General features: G+C 46.2%; 1 protein-coding gene across 1 annotated transcript in view; it reads right to left on the minus strand.

Annotated features, from left to right (window-relative positions):
• Positions 1 to 1329: 1329 nt before the first annotated feature.
• Positions 1330 to 23273, minus strand: part of LOC144604991 (ATP-binding cassette sub-family C member 9-like) — a 184099-nt gene continuing 162155 nt past the window's right edge. Inside the window, exons 39-41 of the mRNA XM_078419986.1 lie at positions 15127 to 15260; positions 13633 to 13695; positions 1330 to 5016 (exon numbers count right to left, since the gene is read on the minus strand). Of these exons, the coding sequence (XP_078276112.1) occupies positions 4879 to 5016; positions 13633 to 13695; positions 15127 to 15260 (335 nt within the window). The 3' untranslated portion in view covers positions 1330 to 4878. The remainder of the gene's footprint in view (positions 5017 to 13632; positions 13696 to 15126; positions 15261 to 23273) is intronic.

Consider the following 23273-nt stretch of genomic DNA (forward strand, 5'->3'; position numbering starts at 1 on the left):
CAGCCTGACCGCGGGACAAGACGGCAGGGAAGAGAAAAATACATTGTGGCCTTCCATCACAGTGAGGAGGGACTGGAGGAGACTCACTGTGATGGATGTTTCTTTTTGTTTGGTGTTAGTTTATGATTGTATGTGTTATTGCATTTTTATTGATTATTCTTATTGGTCTTATTGTTGAACTGCGGGTAATGTTTCATTTCACTACACATTTATGTGTATGTGACAAATAAACGACTATTGACTGTGAGATGAAACCGGAGCACCCGGAGAAAATCCACGCAGGTCACGGGGAGAATATACAAACTCCGTACAGACAAGCACCTGTAGTCATGTTTGAACCCGGGTCTCTGGCACTGTAAGGCAGTAACACTACCGCTACGCCACCGTGCCGCCCATGAGAGATGACATTTTGGTGCAGGTTTCGTGTTGGCACCAAAGTTGTTTGGTTTTCCATTACAGCTCTTAAAAATATTTAATTTGTGCAGTTACTGAGATCCAGAAATGAGGAGACTGGAGCAAAATCTAATCAATCTAGCGTGCTGGCATTTTGTGATCATGAATTCTCTACAAAATTGTCACATGGAAGTGTTAGAAATGATGAGAACATGGAGAGCAAGATTGTCAGGGAGATCCAGGAGTGAGAGGAGTAGCCATGGATATTTGGACTGAACCTTTATCACAGGGTGGAAGTATCAAAGACTAGGGGACATAGCTTGCAGGCTGTAGGACAAAAGTGAAGTGTTGGAAGGAATGGCAGATGCTGATTGATACCGAAGATAGATGGAGCAACTCAGTGGGTCAGGAGATAAAGGATGAGTGATGACCCAAAAGGTCACCCATCCATTTTCTCCAGAGATGCTGCCTGACCCGTCGAGTTACACCAACACTTTGTGTCTATCTTCAGGACAAAAGTTAAAGCAAATATGCGCAGATGATTTTTTTTTTACACACATAAGGTGGTGGGTGCCTGGAACGAGCTGCCAGTGGAGGCAACTACAATAAAAACATTTAAGAGGCTTTTTGGTAGACTTTTGGATATGCAAGAAATGGGGGGATATGGATCACATGCAGGCAGAGAAGATTAGTTTAACTTGATGTCATGTTGGGCACTGATATTGTGAGCTTGAGTGCCTGCTAGGGGTATTTAATGGTTGGCACAAAGTACATTTGGACAGGAAGAGTGTAGTGGGGAGTGGGCCAAATGCAGGCAGATAAGACTAGGCCAATATGCCAACTTGGTCGGCATGGACAAGGTGGGCAGGTTCTGTGCTGAATAGACTCTTATGACTATATTGCTCAGTTAATAGACCACACTGTTTGATGGTGAAAAATCTCTTTTTTTATTGATATGGAAGTGTAAGAGCAAACATTTGAGAGCCCTGAATATAGAAACTCGAATTTCATATTTACAGTAGTGCAAAAGTGGCTGGTATAAATCCTTAAAGTAGTCCTTATTATTTTGCGTGCGCCCATTCATTCTAAATACACCATGCAGGCTTGCCCTCCATTAAGGATAACATTACAACATATCTTTATCTTGTACAAGTAAAACACGTCTTTTCAAAGTAATCTCAGCTATATTGTACAATATCTTTTTGACTTTGTTTTTAAAATTCCTTTTGAAGTACATAGACAGCTGCTTCTCATTTGATTTTCCTTTGAAATATTTATCAGTTTTCAAAGTGATAATGGGCAAACATTACATACAAGTTTCTCAACATTTTACATGAACCAAGACGATAAAGGAAAGGAAAATTGATCTGGAGATGAGGAGTTAGTGATTTGTGTGATCGCTCGGAGTGTTTTTCCAAAGGGTTTTGTTCTGCATTTGACCAGTGAGAACAATATGTTGTTTCTTAATCGTTGGCAAGGCTATATATTTCTCTTAACCACTATTTGTGTCAGTGTGTTCCACGTTTTAATAAGTCGTGGAAAACTATCTTCCAGTGGAGTGCTTGCAAGGAATTAATAGAAAGAGGCCAAAAAGTAAGAAATGGTCTCACCAGATCCTCAAAAGGTACCTGTGAAAACAAGGAACCGCAGATGCTGCTTTACACAAAAGGACACAAAGTGCTGGAGTAACTCAGCAGGTCAGGCAGCATCTCTGGAGGATATGGATAGGTGACTTTTTGGGTTAGTGAATGTGGGGGGATGGGGGGGGGGGGGTGGAGGAGAAAACTGGGAGAGAGAAGAGGAGAGGCAGGACAAAACACGGCAGGTAATAGGTGAACACAGGTGAGGGGGGGGGGGTTTGATAGGAAGATGGTTGGAACAAAGGCCCAGAAGGTTGTCGTGTAAAAGGCTTAGTAATTGCTTAATACATATTATTGCCAAACACGCGCTGATAATTAACTTGGCATGGCATAGGAGGTCATCATTCAAGATGTGCATTGGGTATAAGAAAATAACTGCAGATGCTGGTACAAATCGATTTATTCACAAAACCCCCTGACATCAGTCTATATCCTTCCTTTGTCCCGCCCCCCTGACATCAGTCTGAAGAAGGGTCTCGACCCGAAACGTCACCCATTCCTTCTCTCCCGAGATGCTGCCTGACCTGCTGAGTTACTCCAGCATTTTGTGAATAAAAAGATGTGCATTGGTATTGCTTGGATACCAGTTCGAAGACTTCTTACACTCTGAATAGACTCAATGACTATACTGCTCAGTTAATAGACCACACTGTTTGATGGTGAAAAATCTCTGGTGTAGTCTCTAGAGCTGCTGCCTCACAGCACCTGAGACCCAGAGATAGTCGGTGTGGAGTTTGCACGTTCTCCCTGTGACCACGTGGGTGTCCTCCGGGTGCTCTGGTTTCCTCCCACATCCCTGACTTGTGGGTTTGTAGGTTAATTGGTCCTCTGTAAATTGCCCCTGGTGTGTAGGGAGTGGATGCGAAAGTGGGAGAACAAGGAACTAGTGTGAACGGGTAATCGATGGCCGAAGGGCCTGTTTCCACGCTGTATCTTTCACTGCATCAATTTAATTGAGCTGGACAGACCAAAACATCCGTCCAATAAAACAGTTGAAAATAGGTTTTCTTACGGAGCTGAAAAACGCTGTATCTTTAAACTGAACTCATCTGGGAATCAGTCAAGGCTGAAGAAAGGAGGTGTGCGAGGTGAAGTGAGGTGAGGCAGGGGACTGAAGGCTGTGAAGATTGGGCGGCATGGTGGCGCAGGAGTAAAGTTGCTGCCTCACAGCGCCAGAGGCCCGGGTTCGATCCTGACTACGGGTGCTGTCTGTACGGAATTTGTACGTTCTCCCTGTGACCGTGTGGGTTTTCTTTGGGTGCTATGGTTTCCTCCCACACGCCAAAGACGTCCAGGTTTGTAGGTTAATTGGCTTGGTATAAATGTAAATTGTCCCTGGTGTGTGTGGAATAGTGCTAGTGTGCGGGGATGGCGAGTCTGTGTATACTCGGTGGGCCGAAGGGCCTGTTTCCACGTTGTATCTCTAAACTAAACTCCAGGGGATTTATGTTGGGCAGTGTGGATGGAAATAAGACATGGCAGCTGAGAGCTACATATCCTGAGTTCACACGAGATCAATCATTCACTGGGCGCTACGTGCAAGCATTGGATGGCTGAATGTGGAACAGCCACTGAACTTGTTTGGCTATGAATATTTCCAAATGCCACAGAAAAGATGAAGGAATGTATGCATCAGCAGAAACATGTTCCTCCCCATCCCAATTCTGACCATCTCTCTTTGCCAAGTACAATCGCTGTCTGCAGCTTTGATTAATGTACCTGACCTGATTCAAGTCTGGCTACATCACTTCATGTTTGTCGTTACTAACCACGCAGTCTCAGAATGCACTTTCCAATGTGTAAACACAGGCATCTGGGAATCAGTCAAGGCAACATTCATCTTGCAGCCAAGGTGCGTTTGTAAACACCACCAACTTTATCATTTAATTGAGTAACTAGTTTGCTTTAAAGATACAATGTGGAAACAGGCCCTTCGGCCTACCGGGTCCACACCGATCAGTGATCACCCCGTACACCAGCACTATCCTACACACTCAGGACAATTTACAGAAGCCAATAAACCTACAGGTCTGTATGCCTTTGGAGTGTGGGGGGAAACCAGAGCACCCGGAGAAAACCCACGTAGGCCATAGGAAGAATGTACAAACTCTGTACAGACAGCACCCGCAGTCAGGATCGAACTTGGGTCTCTGAAAGGCAGCAACTCTACCGCTGCGCCACCGTGCCACCCAAGCTGAAGCAAGGCGATCCACAATAAGGAAGGAAGTGTATTGGAATTAACCTCAGTCCAATCGCATCATTTATAATATAAAACACCTGAAATAATTTCTGATGATCGCATTTCAATACTTGCTTCTGAGAAATGAGAGTAAATCTGTTCAGTCATGAGCAATTCTCCAGCACTGCTGTGTATTCTACAGTTCAGTGAAGTAAAAAAATCTAGAAACGAGGAACTGCAGAAACTAGTTAATACACAAAAGGACTCAAAGTGCTGGAGTAACTCAGCGGGTCAGGCAGCATCTGTGGGGAACCTGGACCTTGAAGGGTCTCGACCCGAAACGTCACCTATCCATGTTCTCCGGCGATGTTGCCCGACCTGCTGAGTTATTCCTGCAACTGTGTGTCCTCTCATGACGTGAAAAATCACTTGTTTTAAACTAACGTTTGCTTAGGTTGTGGAGTGTAGCAGGTTTCACCAACCGCCGCTGACTGCAGCAAGCAAGAGTGGTGTCGTTTTTATCTTTGTTGGAGACAGTGCTGGGAAGCATGCTTGATCTCAGGAAGACTGCAGTATATTCTATCTTTTTAAAAAATTGCATAAACGGTGGTTGCAGAGATATTTTTTAAAAACAGATCGACGTGGAACGTGAGAGGTCGGACACATCTACATGTCGGCTTTTACAAAAGATGCAAAGATGCCTCCCTCGTGGGCCAGAAGATTTTCCGGTTTATCGTATTCAAGGATGTTGCCCCGTTTCATCACGATCACCAGGTCGGCCGTTAGAATGGTGTGCACCCGATGCTGGGGGAAGACAAAGGGCCGTTAGGATGTAGCTTGAGATTGCAGACTTTACTTTGCACTTTAGAGAAGCCACGCTGACACAGGCCCTTCCAGACCGTGCCGACCAGTGATCACCCTGTACGCTAACACCATCTTCCACACTAGGGGCAATTGGCAATTTTACCGAAGCCAATTAACCTACAAACCCGTACGTCTTTGAAGTGTGAAAAGAAACCGGAGCACCCGTGTGCCAAGTGGCCACAGGGAGAACATTCAAACTCTGTACAGACAGCACCCATAGTCAGGATCGAACCTGGGTCTCTGACGCTGTAAGGCGGCAACTCTAGCGCGATGCCACTGTGCCGCCCTGATCTTTTGCCAGTATGGCGATGCCTCTGCTGCCCAGCCCAGATCTGCTCAATTAAACCTAAATATAACACTTGTAGTTTTGATTATGGATCACAGGTTGTAGGTTCTCTACATGCTCCAAGAAGGGAGCATCTAGGACATTCGACCACTGAGTGTATTCTATGTGAGCATATGTGGGCGGCACGGTGGCGCAACTGCTAGAGCTGCTGCCTCACAGTGCCAGAAACGCGAGTCTGATCCTGACCTCGGGTGCAGTGTTTGTGTGTGTGTGTGGAGTTTGCACGTTCTCCCTGTGACCACGTGGGCTTCCTCCGGGTGCTCCAGTTTCCTCCCATGTCCCAAAGACGTGCGGGTTTTTAGGTTAATTGGCCCTCTGTTGATTGCCCCGTGTGTTGGGAGAGGATGAGAAAGTAGGATAACGTAGAACTAGTGTAAATGGGTCAATATGGACTCGGTGGGCCTGTTTGCATGCTAAATTAAACTCAACTAAACCCGTGTGAACAGGTAATCAATTGTCAGCACGGTCTCGCTGGGCCAATGTGCAAAGATCCACGCCAGATCTTTAAATTAAACTTAAGTAGCCAATTCTGTTCATCTTTCTCAGTTGACTTAAAACCATTGATGCACGATAAAGTTTTGGGATTGATCGATGACAAACCAAATCGAGTTGCGATTAGTGCAAAATGTGCATAGCAAGCCCACACACAGAAATGCAGAGAAGCGATCCCTACATACTTTCATCAGACTCCTGGTACAATCTGATGAAGGGTCTCGACCTGAAACGTCACCTATTCCTTTTCTCCAGGGATGCTGCCTGACCCGCTGAGTTGCTCTAACATTATGTGTCTATCTTTAGTGAGTAATGCAGCAATGTACAGTGCTACAATGGGTAGTGCAACAATGTATAGTGTAACAATGGGTCGTGTCACAATCTATAGTGTAACAATGGGTCGTGTAACAATGTACAGTGCTACAATGGGCAGTGCGACAATGTACAGTGTAACAATGGGTCGTGTAACAATGTACAGTGCTACAATGGGCAGTGCAACAATGTACAGTGTAACAATGGGTCGTGTAACAATGTACAGTGCTACAATGGGCAGTGCAACAATGTACAGTGTAACAATGGGTCGTGTAACAATGTACAGTGCTACAATGGGTAGTGCAACAATGTATAGTGTAACAATGGGCAGTGCAATAATGTATAGTGCAACAATGGGTCATGTGACAATGTATAGTGCTACAATGGGTAGTGCAACAATGTACAATGCTACAATGGGTCATGCAACAATGTATAGTGTAACAATGGGCAGTGCAACAATGTATGATGCTACAATGGGCAGTGCTACGCCTTTTCCGGGGTTACATCCGCGCCCGGGTGGTGTTGGAGAGGGACTATGCGCTGTCCACGGGCACCCTGGAGGATTTCCGGGACCGCTGGGCACCGCGGGGGATTGGATGTATCCTGGATGGGGATTGTAATATAATTGTATAATAGTTTCAATTGGTATATTTGTTTGTATAGTATTCTGGTGGTGGGTTCTGTTTTGGTTTTATTATATTGTATATATTATTTTAATATTTGAATAAATATTTTTGATTTAAAAAATAAAAAAAAACAATGGGTCGTGTGACAATGTAGAGTGCTACAAATGGGTAGTGCAGAAATAAGTTTTCCAACAGTAGCACAAACAGTAGCAGATGCTGGAATCTTGACCAAAAAACAAACTGCTAAAGTAACTCGGCTCCTTATCACTCCTCTCCTTAATTTAGAGTCTGCTGGCATTTGTCTCACCATGTGCCAATCAAAGCCCTCTGATCTGTATCCAACTATCACTTGCCAGGCTTTGTCCTGCTCCCACGTCTCTTATCTAGCTTTCTTTCTCCCTCATACAATCAGTCTGAAGAAATCTTGTCCCAACCTGAAACATCTCCCATCCATGTCCTCCAGAGATGCTGCTTGACCCACTGAGTTACTCCAGCACTTTGTGTCCTTTTTTAAAAAACAAATCTTCATGTCACTCAAGTGGAGACCTCTGGCACATTCCACAGATTAATCACTCCACCCTAGATTAGATACTTGTCACATGTGATAAGTCACAGTAAGATGCTATGTTTTGCATACCTAGGTATGCAAAGCGTTGCCACGTAAAGGGCCCCCACAAAGTTACTACGTATCCCTTTTTATTACCCCAATGGTCTCCCATTGAGGCAAATCTGTCTTGATTTCAGCTGCCTTGGTTCTTGTCTCCAGAATTCTCTCTTCAAGCTTCTCAGCCATTCTCAGTCTCTGTTGGCCTTCGTAACAAGAGGAGTTGAGTATAGGAGCAAAGAGGTCCTTCTACAGTTGTACCGGGCCCTGGTGAGACCGCACCTGGAGTACTGTGTGCAGTTTTGGTCTCCAAATTTGAGGAAGGATATTCTTGCTATGGAGGGCATGCAGCGTAGGTTCACTAGGTTAATTCCCGGAATGGCGGGATTGTCGTATGTTGAAAGGCTGGAGCGATTGGGCTTGTATAAACTGGAATTTAGAAGGATGAGGGGGGATCTTATTGAAACATATAAGATAATTAGGGGATTGGACACATTAGAGGCAGGAAACATGTTCCCAATGTTGGGGGAGTCCAGAACAAGGGGCCACAGTTTAAGAATAATGGGTAGGCCATTTAGAACGGAGATGAGGAAGAACTTTTTCAGTCAGAGAGTGGTGAAGGTGTGGAATTCTCTGCCTCAGAAGGCAGTGGAGGCCAGTTCGTTGGATGCTTTCAAGAGAGAGCTGGATAGAGCTCTTAAGGATAGCGGAGTGAGGGGGTATGGGGAGAAGGCAGGAACGGGGTACTGATTGAGAGTGATCAGCCATGATCGCATTGAATGGCGGTGCTGGCTCGAAGGGCTGAATGGCCTACTCCTGCACCTATTGTCTATTGTCGATTGTCTTTCTTTAAAAATATTTATTAGACCCACCCACTTCCACCAAGCTTTCTCCTTCTTGGGTCTTGACAAAGATGCATTTATTTGGTAAAGTGCCTCAGGTTATAGGAGTTGTTAAAGTAATTCCATAAATCCAAGTTAATATTGTTTGCTGAGAATTCAATCGTTTTCCCCATAATTTATTAAATAAACCTGAAAAGAGACACTCATAATATTCACAACTATCAATAATCCTGGTAAAAACAGCTGTGTTTCAACTATGAGGGCCTTGAACTGTGAGGGATCAACTTATCCACAGCTGTTACTGGTGGTCGTATGAATGGTTTTCAACTGAAATGTTCCAAGATTATTTGAAATGACTAATTCTCATTTGAAGTGGGAAGTCAGATCTCAGGATCCATTTTCTCAAATTGCACAATAGTGTTCCAGATTGGCCTCTTATACAAGTTTCTCAAGAATTGACAAATGTTATTAAATTGGCAGCAAAATGTAGACAGTTAGAAATGAGCCTTTTGGCTCAAATCCACCCAGTACTTGTCTTGATTACTTGGTAAAAAATACATCCTGCCCGATTTGGGGGAGAAGACACCATGAGAGTGAATAATAATGTGAAAACAGTTTTAAATGGTTAGTAGTGTTTGCCAATGGAAATTAGTTTGCAATCAGCAAGCAGAACTTTTCAATTTATTATGTTGTCTATCAAGTTAAGACATTGATTGAGGAATTAAAATAATTACCAGTCAATGCAAAAATTGTTATTAGACACAAAAAGCTGGAGTAACTCAGCGGGTCAGACAGCATCACTGGAGAAAAGGAATAGGTGACGTTTTGGGTCGAGTCCTTCTGTTCTTTTCTACATAATAAATTGTTTTTTTGTCTTTTCACAGTCAACATTTACGTTCAGTGTCTCTTTTAATGAATGATGGCTCACATATTTAACTGGTTTCAGAGCCAAATCGCATTTAATTCTGAGAAATTGCGAGACTATAATTTTGAACAATTCCTTTCAACGTCAGTGCAAATCAAAACTGAATCAATATGAACTTGAGAATTCATAGCAGCTCTCTTCTTGACAATCAGATAACGTTTGTTTAATAAGTGATCTTGTACAGGTGTGTAAAATCATGAGGGGAATAGAGATGGTGAATGCACAGAGTCATTTACCCAGGGTAAGGGAATCAAGACCAGAGTACATAGGTGTACGGTGAGAAGGGAAAGATTTGATATGAACCTGAGGGGCAACCTTTTCACTCACAGTGTAGTGGGCATGTGGAACGAGCTGCCGGAGGAGGTAGTTGAGACAGATACAATAACAAACATTCGGATAGGTACATGGATAGGAAAGGTTTGGAGCAGATGTGGAACAGATGCTGGTTTACATAAAGGAACTCAAAACGTTGGAGTAACTCAGCGTGGTCAGGCAGCATTCCTGGAGAACATAGATAGGTGACGTTTCGAGTCGGGACCCTTCTTCAAGGCTCTCGACCCGAACAAGGCTCTAGACCCGAAAAGTCACCCTTCCATGTTCTCCAGGAATGCTGCTTGATCTGCTGAGTTACTCTAGCACTTTGTGTCCCTTTAAGGTTTAGAGGGACATCGGACAAAAGTCGGCAAATGGCACTAGCTTAGATAGAGGATCTTGGTTGGCACGTACGAGTTGGGCTGAAGGTCCTGTTTCCGGGCTGTAGGACTCTATGCCTTTAAGTGGAAGTCAAGAAACATTTATGATGTGGTATGATAGAACTTTATTTCTCCCAGGAGGGAAATTGATCTGTCAACAGTCATAAAACACAAGATATACGAAACATGAAATTAAAGTGAGGAGTGGAAAGGATTGGGGATGTGCAAAGATTGGGGAGGGAGGGGGGAGGGGAGTCAGTCTACGACAGAAGGGGGAGGAGTTGTAGAGCTTGACGGTCACAGGGAAAAAGGATCTCCTGTGGTGTTCTGTTAGTTTCATAGAGTCAAAGACTGTGGAAACAGGCCCTTCGGCCCAACTTGCCCACACTGACTAACATGTCCCATCAACACTGGTCCCACCTACCTGCGTTTAGCCCATATTTCTCTTGATCTGTCCTGTCCATATATCTGTGTAAATCGATCTTAAAATGTTTTATTTGAATCTAAGTCTCACATACAAACGTTTCAGAAAGTCACACTGCTGAAGCTGTGCCGCAAGGACTGCAGTGCGCAAAGTGAGCAGGCTTTTGTGTTCACACAAAGATTCTAGCAGCGAAACAAAGGCAATCAAAGCTGCTGCGGCCATTGCTAATGTCCATCAAAGCTACCAACCCAAGGGCTTGGTCTCCACTACGTGTTGAACTTCACCAGACAGGTAAAGGGGCCTCCCTCCTGAGAGAGCAATTCTGAGGGAGCGCCACTCTCCACTAAAACACCTTTGCAAAAGACTAACAACAGGTCACTGTCCAGAATGGAAGTCAGACGATGCTGGAAGGAGAAACAGCAGAGAGAAACAAAACAAAAAATGAATGGCAGAGACAGTGAGAGAGAGAAAGAGGGAGACGGATAATTATACGAATGGAACAGAAAACTGTTTAAACATTGGTGGAAACATAAAGATAATGATCAGTCATAGAGTCTGTGCCAACATTAAGTACCCTTAGAACAATGTCCGTGCCGAACATGATGCCAGGATAAACTAATCTCCTTTGCCAGCATGTGATCCATATCCCTCCATTCCTTGCAGATCCATGTGCCTATCTTAAAGCTTAAACACTGCTATAGTATCTGCCTCCACTACCACCCCCAGCAGCACATGATCAGCTCCCACACCACCCTCTGTGTAAAAAAAACTTGCCCCATACTTCTCCTTTAAACTTTGCCCCTCTCACCTTAAAGCTATGTCCTCTAGTCTGGGAAAAGGTTCGGACTGTCAACTCTCTACATTTCTCATCATTACGTATAATTCTATCAGATCTCCCCTAAACCTTAAAAGGGTGGCATGGTGGCACTACTGCCTTGCAGTGCCAGAGACCCGGGTTCGATCTTGACTATGGGAGTTTGTACGTTCTCCCCGTGACCTGTGTAGGTTTTCTCCGAGATCTTTGCAGCCACACTCCAAAGGCGTACAGGTTTATAGGTTAATTTGCTTGGTATAAATGTAAAATTGTCCCTAGTGTGTATAGGATAGTATTAGCGTTGTGGGGATTGCTGGTCGGCATGGACTCGGTGGGCTGAAGGGCCTGTTTCCACGCTGTATCACTAAACTATACTTCCAGCGCTCCAGAGAAAATAATCCCAAATTTGATCAAAGCCTCCTTGTAGCTAATACCCTTTAATCCAGTCAGCATTCTGGTAAACCTGTCCACCCTCTGCAAAGCCTCCACATCTTTCCTGTAATGGGTTGACCAGAATTGCCCATAATACTCCAAATGTGGCCAATAAAGCTGCAAGCCAACCCCCAGGAAGCCTACTAGATCACAGGGAGAATAAGCTAGGGTACAGTCCCGATCTTCCAACCTACCTTATTGCAGACATTGGAATTTTTCTCCACTCTATCTGTCGTGCTTGATTTGTATTCATGTATAGTATTATCTGATTAGCACCTAACCAGATAACCGTGGGCGGCACGGTAGCGCAGCGGTAGAGTTGCTGCTTTACAGCGAATGCAGCGCCGGAGACTCAGGTTCGATCCTGACTACGGGTGCTGCACTGTAAGGAGTTTGTACGTTCTCCCCGTGACCTGCGTGGGTTTACTCCGAGATCTTCGGTTTCCTCCCACACTCCAAAGACGTACAGGTATGTAGGTTAATTGGCTGGGTAAATGTAAAAATTGTCCCTAGTGGGTGTAGGATAGTGTTAATGTACGGGGATCACTGGGCGGCACGGACTTGGAGGGCCGAAAAGGCCTGTTTCCGGCTGTATGTGTATGATATGATGATATGATATGATAACAAAAGCTTTTCATTGTTCCCGATGTTGGGGAAGTCCAGAACAAGGGGTCACAGTTTAAGGATAAGGGGGAAGTCTTTTAGGACCGAGATGAGAACGTTTTTTTTCACACAGAGAGTGGTGAATCTGTGGAATTATCTGCCACAGAAGGTAGTTGAGGCCAGTTCATTGGCTATATTTAAGAGGGAGTTAGATGTGGCCCTTGTGGCTAAAGGGATCAGGGGGTATGGAGAGAAGGCAGGTATGGGATACTGAGTTGGATGATCAGCCATGATCATATTGAATGGCGGTGCAGGCTCGAAGGGCCGAATGGCCTACTCCTGCACCTATTTTCTATGTTTCTATGTTTCTATAAGTTCCTAAGTCAAAGGAGCTGAATTAGTCCATTCGGGCCATCGAGTCAACTCTGCCATTCAATCACAGCTGATCTTTCTCTCCCTCACAACCCCATTCTCCTGCCTTCTCCCCATAATCTTTGACACCCTTACCAATCAAGAATATGTCAATCTCCGCTTTAAAAATATCTAATGATTTGGCCTCCACAGCCTTCTGTGGCAAGGAATTCCACAGATTTAACTAACACTTTTACTCAAAACACTTAATTAAACATAGATTTTGTTTTCTTCTTATAATGGCCGAGAGGAACATGCTAATAATGTATCACTCATAGCACACCAGCACAGATAAAGTTAAAAGCCACCCCATTATTTACACTGCTGCATTCATTCTAACTTCTAGACATGAAGATAGCTTTTATTTCTAAGGTTGCTGAGGAAGCTTCCAATATTTGGAGAGCACATCGGGGGTTTGGTAGTTTTAACTTGACTTCACATCAATTAATGAAAGGCACAGTGCGCTGGAGAAACTCAGCGGGACAGGCAGCATCTCTGGAGAACATGGATAGGTGATGTTTCATATTGGGACCTTTCTTCAGACTGAAGAAGGGTCATCAAGTCTTACAGTGTGGAAACATTAGTTTCCAAAGCCAATTAACCTACAAACCTGTACGTCTTTGGAGTGTGGGTGGAAACCGGAGCACCCGGAGAAAACCCACACAGTCCCATGGAGAATGTGCAAACTCTGTAAAAACAGCACCCGTAGTCAGGATCGAACCTGAGTCTCTAGCGATGTAAGGCAGCAACTCTACCGCCACTGTGCTGCCATAATCTTTTGACAGTATTGTGCCTTATGGATTGATATTAATAGCTGTTTTCATCATTTAGATATATATGCCTGATAACTAAAACAAGTCAGCAAATAGGAGTGACCAATCAATATAATGCAATTATAAAGATAAGACAGTTATGCTCCAACATTAATTAATGTTCACATAAAATCAAAAGTCAATGTATTGCAAAGAGGAATAGAGGAATACACGGGGGGGACGGACAATAGTTTAATACTCAGCGTAAATGTTACACTTACTGCGATGGTCACAACAGTTCGATCGGCAAAGGCTGTCATTACCACTTTTTGTAAAATGCTCTCCTGGTAAAGAGGAACAGATTTAGAAATCATAGCGTATCTGCAAACGCAGTACTGCCCCAGAAACAATGGCTTCATGACAAAATCATAAGCAAGACTTATTTTAAGAGAGACATCTATTCTCTCAGGGGTATAGCGACACACAAAAAAACAAAACAAGTCTCCCTCTCTCGGTATGTTGCAAAAAGGCAGAGGATTTGTCTTTTAAACGGTTATCCCCAGTCAATAGACAACAGACAATAGGTGCAGGAGGAGGCCATTCGGCCCTTCGAGCCAGCACCGCCATTCAATGTGATCATGGCTGATCATTCTCAATCAGTACCCTGTTCCTGCCTTCTCCCCATACCCCCTGACTTCGCTATCCTTAAGAGCTCTGTCTAGCTCTCTCTTGAATGCATTCAGTCAGCCATGTTGAGTTCCCAAACCCAGAGTGCCGGAGGAACTCAGCGGCTCAGGCACCATCTGTGGAGGGAATGGACTGGTGACCGTTCGGGTCATGACCTTTCTTCAGACTGATTGTAGTCGGGGGTAGAGAACTGGAAGAGAGAGGTGGGGACGGGACAAAGCCTGGCAAGTGATAGGTGGATACAGGTGGGGGGGGGGGAAGGGGGTTTGATGAGCAGATGGGTGGAGTAAGTACCAAAAGCTACAGATAAAAAGGAGATAAAAGGGTGGCAGATATGGAGAGAAGGGGAGTGATTGTAAAGCTAGAGGGTGGGATACAGGTGAGAATGCAATGCAGGTTTAGTATAGACAGGTCGAGGCCACGTTTGGTGATAGGATAACAAGGTTGGGTACCCAATGGTATATGCTGCCAAAAGAGGCAGTGGGTTCAAAACAATCACCATGTTTAAGAGGCATTTATCGGACACTTAAACAGGCAAGGCCCACAATGCCATGGTTTTAATGTGGGACAATGGGATTATTGCAGATGGGAAAAATTGTCGATACGGACAGGGTGGGCCAAAGGGTCTGTTTCTGTGCTATCTGTTTTTATGACTATGTTTTTATGTGCTGTATCTTGTTTAGTTTAGTTTAGTTTAGTTTAGAGATACAGCACGGAAACAAGCCCTTCGGCCCACTGAGTCCGCACCGACCAGTGATCACTGTCCTACACACACTGGGGACAATTGTTACATTTATACGAAGCCAATTAAGTGACACGTCTTTGGAGTGTGGGAGGAATTGGAGAAAACTCACAGGGAGAACGTGCAAACTCCGTACAGACAGCACTATAGTTGGGATGGAACCCGGGTCTCTGGCGCTGTAAGGCAGTAGCTCTGCCGCCCCTGAGGCTCCCTGTTTTTTTTGCCACTTAAAAGCATCAGGGTAACATTTGGTGAATTTTTACGTTGTAAATCCTTCAAAGGTTTGTCCTTTTCTTTCTGTTCGGCTCTAAGAAACAGCTGGGGCTTTCCTCAGATGTCCACTTACCGTGGCCATGTCAATGGAAGCTGTGGCCTCATCCATGATCAGAATACTGCTCTTTCGTACAAAGGCCCGGGCCAAACTGAAGAGCTGTCTCTGGCCAACACTGAAGTTCTCTCCGCCCTCAGTAACCATGGCATCTATTTGAAGAAAACAGAAACAGCCAGTCAACAACACAGGCCAAGAGTTAACCGCAAAGTTCAAGAACTTTGAACTCAAGATGAGTTCCTGACCCGAAACATCGCCCGTCAATTCCCTCCTGAGATGCCGCCTGACCTGGTGAGTTACTCCATCACTTTGTGCTTTGCTCAAGATTCTGGCATCTGCACTTCCTTGTGCTCCAGCTTCCTCCCACATCCCAAACACGTGCAAGTTTGCAAGTTAGAAAAAAGGACACAAAGTGCTGGAGTAATTCAGCGGGTCAGGCAGCATCTCTGGAGAGAAGGAATGGGTGACGTTTTGGGTCGAGACCCTTCTTCAGACTGGTAGCGATTAGGGAAACGAGAGATACAGACGGTGATGTGTAGAGATAAACATGGATAGGTTGAAACATCACCCGTCCATGTTCTCCAGAAGTGCTGCCTAACCTACTGTGTTATTCCAGCACATTGTGTCTTTTTGTATAAACCAGCTTCTGCAGTTTCTTGATTTTACAGGTTTGTAGGTCAGTTGGCCTCTGTAAATTGCCTGTGAGAGTATACGGGTGTACAGTAGAGTTTTTCTTTTAAGAGACACAGCCCTTCGGCCCATCGAGTCCGCACCGACCTGCGATCCCCGCATATTAACACTATCCTACACACACTAGGGACAATTTACACTTATACCAAGCCAATTTACCTACATACTTGTAAGTCTTTGGAGTGTGGGAGGAAACCGAAGATCTCTGAGAAAATCCATGCGGTCACGAGGGAGGACGTACAAACTCCGTACAGACAGCAACCGTAGTCGGGATCGAACCCGGGTCTCCGATGCTGCAAGCGCTGTAAGGCAGCAACTCTACTGCTGCGCCACCGTGACCTCCCTTGGCCTTGGCTGGACAGGCTGTATGACCTCCTTCAGCCTATCTGACAGTGTGACAGCTGGGATTGTGTGCTCAGTACCACTTTCCTAGTCATTTTCCCGAGTTCCTCCCTCCCATCCTGTCCTCGATTAAGAGCAATTGCTGTGATGTTAACAGTATCCTCAATAGGAACGACTGATACAAATTACCTGTTTAATTATTTTTGTTTTCCTCCGTTACTTTCCCAGTCAACCTTTCTACGAGTCCAATACCTACTTTGTGAATTCTGTTCTTTTTAAAATATCAATAGGAACTATTAAACCATAAAACATTTTTAAAAACCTACACAGGAACAGGCCCTTCAGCCCATAATATCTGTGCCAAACATAATGTTAAGATAAACTAATCTCTCCTGCTTGCACATTATTCATATCCCTCCATTTCCAGCATATAGAGCGGCACGGTGGCGCAGCGGTAGAGTTGCTGCCTTACAGCGAATGCAGCGCCGGAGACTCAGGTTCGATCCTGACTACGGGCGCCGTCTGTACGGAGTTTGTACGTTCTCCCCGTGACCTGCGTGGGTTTTCTCCGAGATCTTCGGTTTCCTCCCACACTCCAAAGACGTACAGGTATGTAGGTTAATTGGCTGGGCAAATGTTAAAAAAATAAAATTGTCCCTGGTGGGTGTGGGATAGTGTTAATGTGCGGGGATCGCTGGGCGGCGCGGACCCGGTGGGCCGAAGGGCCTGTTTCCGCGCTGTATCTCTAAATCTAAAATCTAAAAAAATCTAAAATCCATGTGCCTGTCTAAAAGCCTCTTAAACACCACTATCGTGTCTGCCTCCACCACCACCCCTGGCAGTGCGTTCCAAGTGCCCACCACCCTCTGTGTACAAGACTTGCTTCACACATCGGGGGAGGCAAAGTGGCGCAGCGGTAGAGTTGTTGCCTTACAGCAATGGAGATCCAGCGTCGATCCTGGCCATTGGTACTGTCTGTACGGAGTTTGTACGTTCTCCCTCTGACGTTTGTACGTTTTCTCCGGGTGCTACGGTTTCCTCCAACATGCCAAAGACGTGCGGGTTTGTAGGTTAATTGGCTTCTGTAAACCTTCCCTAGTGTGTAGGATGCAACTCGTGTGCGGGTAATTGCTGGTTGGCGCGGACATGGTGGGCTGAAGGGCCTGTTTCCGCACTGTATCTCTAAACTAAACAAAACTAACTTAAACTAAACATCTTTAAACTATGTCACTCTCACTAAGTCTTTTTTTTTGTATTTCTGCCTAACTCTATCATGTGCTGTAATGTTTATTTTCTTATTAATGAGTTTTTCACTCCAACTTTGAAAACTTTGCTTCTTTTTTTTTCTCCACTATTTTGTCCAATCTTCTTAACAGCCCCCCAAAATTTGTAAAACAAATCTGTGCACGGTGCCAAAAAGATTGTCAATTCTGCGAAGCCGCTGCCGATTACTAGAAGTGAGTAAGCTCAGCACAAGCTTCACATGTGGAGAATAGCCCCACAAGGCATTTGACAAAGATGGGTCTGTCAGATAATCTGAGTCATCATTTCATATTTTAAGATAAAGACGACAGCTTTGGAAAATTAAACATGATCCATATCAGTCAAACTCTCAGATCAGTTACTGACAGCAGCGAAAACATACTGTGTAGGAAGGAACTGCAGATGCTGGTTTAAACCAAAGATGGACACAAAAGGCTGGAGGAACTCAGCGGGTCAGGCAGCATCTCTGGAGAAAAGGAATAGGTGACGATTTGGGTCGAGACCCTTCTTCAAGTATCGACCCGAAATGTACTTGACACAAAAACATACTTAGGTTCGAACTCAGATTATCAGTCACAAAGAGTCAGGAAACAGGCCATTCAGCCCATCATGTCTGTGCTGAGCAGTGGGCACTTCTTCATATTAATCCCATCTCCTGTTTCTCAGAGGGTGCTGAGTATATGGAATGAGCTGCTGGAGGACGTAGTTGAGGCAGGTACCATAGCAGCAGTTAAACGATACTGGGACAGGTACGTGGATAGGAAAACGTTAGAGGGATATGGGTCACACAAGAGGCAAATGGGACTAAATTAGGTGGAGCATCTTTGTCAGCATGGATGGGTTGGGCCGAAGGGCCTGTTTCCATGCTGTATGACTGTAACTCTACATGGCCAGTGGCTTTCTACACCTACGGCAATTCACATCTGGACAGTCCATAAATGTTAGATAGACACAAAATGTCGGAGTAACTCAGCCTTGGTTGCTCTGTGTATGATCAGAGTTTGCACGTTCTCCCTGTGACTGCGTGGGTTTCCTCCGGGTGCTCTGGTTTCCTCCCACATCTCAAAGATGTGCGGGATGGCTGTTTAATTGGCCCTCTGTAAATTGCCCCCTAGTGTGTAGATAAGTGGTAGAATCTGAGGAAATCGGGCAATTGAACAAAAATGGGGTTAAATAGGATGAGTGCAATGGGGTGATCGATGGTCAGCACGGACATGATGGGCTGAAAGGTCTGCTCCGTGCTGTATCTCATTGCGACTCTGTGACTATGACTGTGCCAAATACATGGGGTCAACCAGATTAACCGTTCAGTGTTAAATCGTCCCGGGTGTGTAGGTGAGTGGGAGTATGCGGGAAAGTTGATGGAAATATGGGAAGAATAAAATAGGACTCATGTAAATGCTTTAATGGTTGATGGCTTTTCCCATGCAACATAACTTTCTGCCTTTCTATTCTGAGCTATTTCATGGGAAGAAGCTAGCAGGCGGACAAAGGAAAATATTTAAGAATATTCGCAACACTGCGTAATAAAATAAAATCAGACACAATCCATAATGAAATACAACACCGACTCATAGGGCATAGAACAGTACAGCATAGGATCAGGCCCTTCTGCCCACAATGTCTGTGCCGAACAGGATGCTAAGACCAATTCTTATCTGCATGCATACAATCCATCTCCCTCTGTTCCTTGCATATATCCATGTGCCTGTCTAAAAGTCTCTTAAACGCCACTATCGTATCTGCTCTATGCACCTCCCTTAAAATTTGTCCCTCTCACCTTAAGGTAATGCCCGCTAGTCTTTGGCTTTTCCACCCTGGGGGGATTCTGATGCCTGGGAATCTCTGGACCATTCAAAATAGCAACGAATCATTCAAGATGGTTGTGACAGGATGGTGATGATGTCATGGCAACATGGGGAAAGCCAGTGTAAATGACGGGGAGAGCTGGCCACCCCACAACGATCCATCCAAACGTCCCATCAGGCACTCCTGCCCCACTTGTGGAGAGGTCCTCAGCTCTCACAATGGTCCCAGCAGAAGAAAGGTCCCGACCCAAAACGTCTCCAGTCCATTCCCTTCACAGATGCCGCCTGACCCGCTGAGTTCCTCCAGCACTTTGCGTTTTGCTCAAGATTCCAGCATCTACACACCTTGCGTTCCCACAATCAGTTCCTGAGTTTATCTAAAACAGCTATCAATATCTTTCTGGGTCTCAAGGAAAGTAGAGGTAGTTTAGGAAAATGGTATAAGGTAGAAGTTCAGCCATGATGCAGAAGGTCTGGATGGTTGATTCCTGCTTCTATATCCTACGCTCTTATAAAACTGGTATGGAAGCCAGTCATTCTCAATCCCAAAAGATTGTCCAAGAAAAAAGATGACACCAAAGGGATAAAATGAAGGTCTGGACAGTTTTTGCTTCCAATTGGAAGCCTCCCCTTATCAAGAAAGTAAAGTCTAAGCAACGATAAGACCTACCTCAGCAAACTTTTTTATGGTGCCCTGCTTAAGTGTACATTGTTATCTAATGGATTTAAATAGAGTGGATGGGAGAGGATGTTTCCTGCAATGGGGGAGTCTAGGACCAGAGGGCACGGCCTCAGAATAAAGGGATGTACCTTTAGAATGGAGGTGAATAGAAATGTCTTTAGCCAGAGGATGATGAATCTATGGAATTCATAGCCACAGACGGCTGTGGAAGGTCTTTTCAAAGCAGAGATGGATAGGTTTTTGATTAGTCGGAGCATCCGAGGTTACGGGGAGAATGGGGTCGAGAGGGAAAAATAGATCTGGCATGTTCGAATGGCAGAGCAGACTCGATGAAGCGAATGGCCTAATTCTGCTTCTATGTCTCATGATTTTATGGTAACAGGTAAAAACGAACTAATCTTCAATCTGAGCAGCAGGGGTAACATGCAATAGTTTGTGAGGAACCAAACACAACAGTGACACTGGTCCGATCTGTGAGGAACAGCAGTGAGTCACCGAATATCAATCTCAGGGAAGGTTTACGGACAGCTACAGGGCAGATCGTATCTTATGATGGAAGGTTATTCAGACTGGCTTGTACCTGCTGGAGCCTAGAAGAATAAGAAGGGACATGATTGAGATATATGAGATCTTGAGGGTTTTTAGATTTTTTTTTTTAGATTTAGAGATACAGCGCAGAAACAGGCCCTTCGGCCCACCGGGTCCGCGCCGCCCAGCGATCCCCGCACACTAACACTATCCTACACCCACTAGGGACAATTTTTACATTTGCCCAGCCAATTAACCTACAAACCTGTATGTCTTTGGAGTGTGGGAGGAAACCGAAGATCTCGGAGAAAACCCACGCAGGTCACGGGGAGAACGTACAAACTCCTTACAGTGCAGCACCTGTAGTCAGGATCGAACCTGAGTCTCCGGCGCTGCATTCGCTGTAAGGCAGCAACTCTACCACTGTGCCACCGTGGCAAGATAGGTGTGGAGGGGTGTGAGACAGCACAGTGGCACGGCAGTAGAGTAGCTGCCTTACAGCGCCAGACCCCGCGTTCAATCCTGACTATGGGTGCTGTCAGTACAGAGTTTGTACATTCTCCCCGTGATGACGTGGGCTTTCTCCGGGTGCTCCAGCTTTCTCCCACGCTCCAAAGATGTACAGGTTTGTAGATTAATTGGCTTTGGTTAAAATTGTAAATTGTCCCCGGTGTGCAGGATAGTTCAAGTGTACGGGGTGATCGCTGGTCGGCGCAGACCCAGTGGGCCGAAGGGCCTGTTTCCGCGCTGAACGTCTAAAGCCTGAAGCATGTTTTCAATTCTGTGAGAATCAAAATTTAGGGGTCACTGAGTAAAAAATAAGGATCATTATTTTTAGGACAGCTGAAATTATTTTTTTCTCCTGGGATTCAAGAATCTTTGGAACTCTCTCCCTGAAATCTTTGAGTGCTTTTTAAGGCAGAGTTAGAGAAATACTTGGGCAAAACAACAAAGTGCTGGAGTAACTCAGCGGGTCAGGCAGCATCCAGGATGTGAATGCACACACGGTGTTTCGGGTCGGGACCCCCCTTCAGGCTGATGGAATGAGTATCCATGGTAGCGCAGCTGGTAAAGCTGCTGCCTCACGGCGTCAGAGACCCAGGTTCGATCCTGACCTCTTTTTTTTAATATATATAAAAGTTTTATTCCAAAGAAAAACATACAAACATACTAAGCAAAATGTGATCAAACAAAAGCCGCCTGTATCGGCAGTTTACAAATTAAACAATTATCACATTAAAATCCCGCCATCTCTGTCAACAATACATTCAACCCCCCGCGGCGACCAGCGTTCCCGGAAGGCCTCCAGAGTTCCCGTGGACACCGCGTGTTCCCTCTCCAGGGACACGCGGGCACGGACGTAAGCCCGGAACAGGGGTAGGCAGCCGACTTCTGTGAGGCCGTCGACTGCCCGCTGCCTGGACCCGCGGATGGCCATCTTGGCCAGGCCCAGGAGCAGACCGACAGGGAGACCCCCTCCTCCCTCCTGACCCTCCCCCCTCTGTACCGGGTGCCCAAAAATTAAAAGCGTAGGGCTAAAATGGAGCCAGAACTTGAGGAGCAGCCCCTTCAGATACTGGAACAGGGGCTGTAACCTCACGCACTCTGTATACAAATGGTACAGGGTCTCCTCCTCACCGCAGAAGTGACAGGCGGCAGACGAGACCGTGAACCGGCTCAAGTACCTGTTACAGGCTATAGCCTTATGCAACACTCTCCACCCCAGGTCCCCGATGTAAAGCGGGAGGACCCCCTTATAGAGAGACCTCCACTGGGGACCGCTCCCGCCGTCAGGTGGTAACACGGACCGCCAGGGCGTGTCCGGACGGAAGACGAGAGCGAGGAAGTGGAGAGTGTGCAGGAGCAGCCTGTACAAAACGCGCCTCTCCGCGTCACGGAACGGCACGCTGGGCATCTGGGAAAGGCGGCTCATATTGCGTGGGGCCGGCTCTCGGGAAGGGACCCGGGCCGTGGGCCCAATGAGCAATTCCGACGGAGCGGGGGTAAGCCCAGTCGGAATCGCTCCACGCACACGCCTCTCCTCGACACCCACCGTGACAGGGTGAGGACCGGCCCCCCTCACAACCACAGCACCCCCCTCCCCCTGAGGAGCAGCGCCCTGGCTGAAGGTGACCAAATTCCTGGCTCTCAGGAGATCACGGTAAAAACCAGGCAACTCCCGCCTAGCGCGCTGACTCATGCCCGCTACCGGGAGCCGTGATCCCTCCTGGAGGCAGCGCCCCTGGCAGAAAAAGTACGTGGCCAGCGAGTGCCATCTGGGAGGGCACTCGGAGTACACGTACCTCCGCAAGGTCCTGAGTCGGAGGGCTGCCACCTGAGTGCGGACGCAGACCAGCGCCTGACCGCCCTCCTCCAACGGGAGACTCAGAACCCCAGCAGAGACCCAGTGGTTCCTCTCACCCCAGAAGAAGTTAACTAACCTCCTCTGTATCATGGCGATGAAACGAGAGGACGGGACCAGAGTGGCCAGCCGGTACCACAGCAGAGAGGCCACCAGCTGGTTTATGACCAAAGCCCTACCCCGATATGATAACACACCAAGGAGGCCTGACCAGCGCCCCACACGGGCGACCACCTTCGCCTCCAACTCCTGCCAATTCGCCTGCCAAGCCCCCTCAGTGGGACTCAGGTAGATCCCCAGATAGAGGAGGTACGTGGTGCTCCACGCAAAAACTGCCATCTCCTCCGGCAGGGAGTCTACCTGCCACTGACCCACCAAGAGCCCAGCACACTTCGCCCAGTTGATCCTGGCGGAGGATGCGGCTGAGAACACCCGCTGGCACTCACGCATCCTCCGCAGGTCAACCGGGTCGGTGAACATTAGTAACACA

This window comes from Rhinoraja longicauda, chromosome 23 (genome assembly GCF_053455715.1).
Source record: "Rhinoraja longicauda isolate Sanriku21f chromosome 23, sRhiLon1.1, whole genome shotgun sequence".
Classification (NCBI taxonomy): Eukaryota; Metazoa; Chordata; class Chondrichthyes; order Rajiformes; family Arhynchobatidae; genus Rhinoraja; species Rhinoraja longicauda.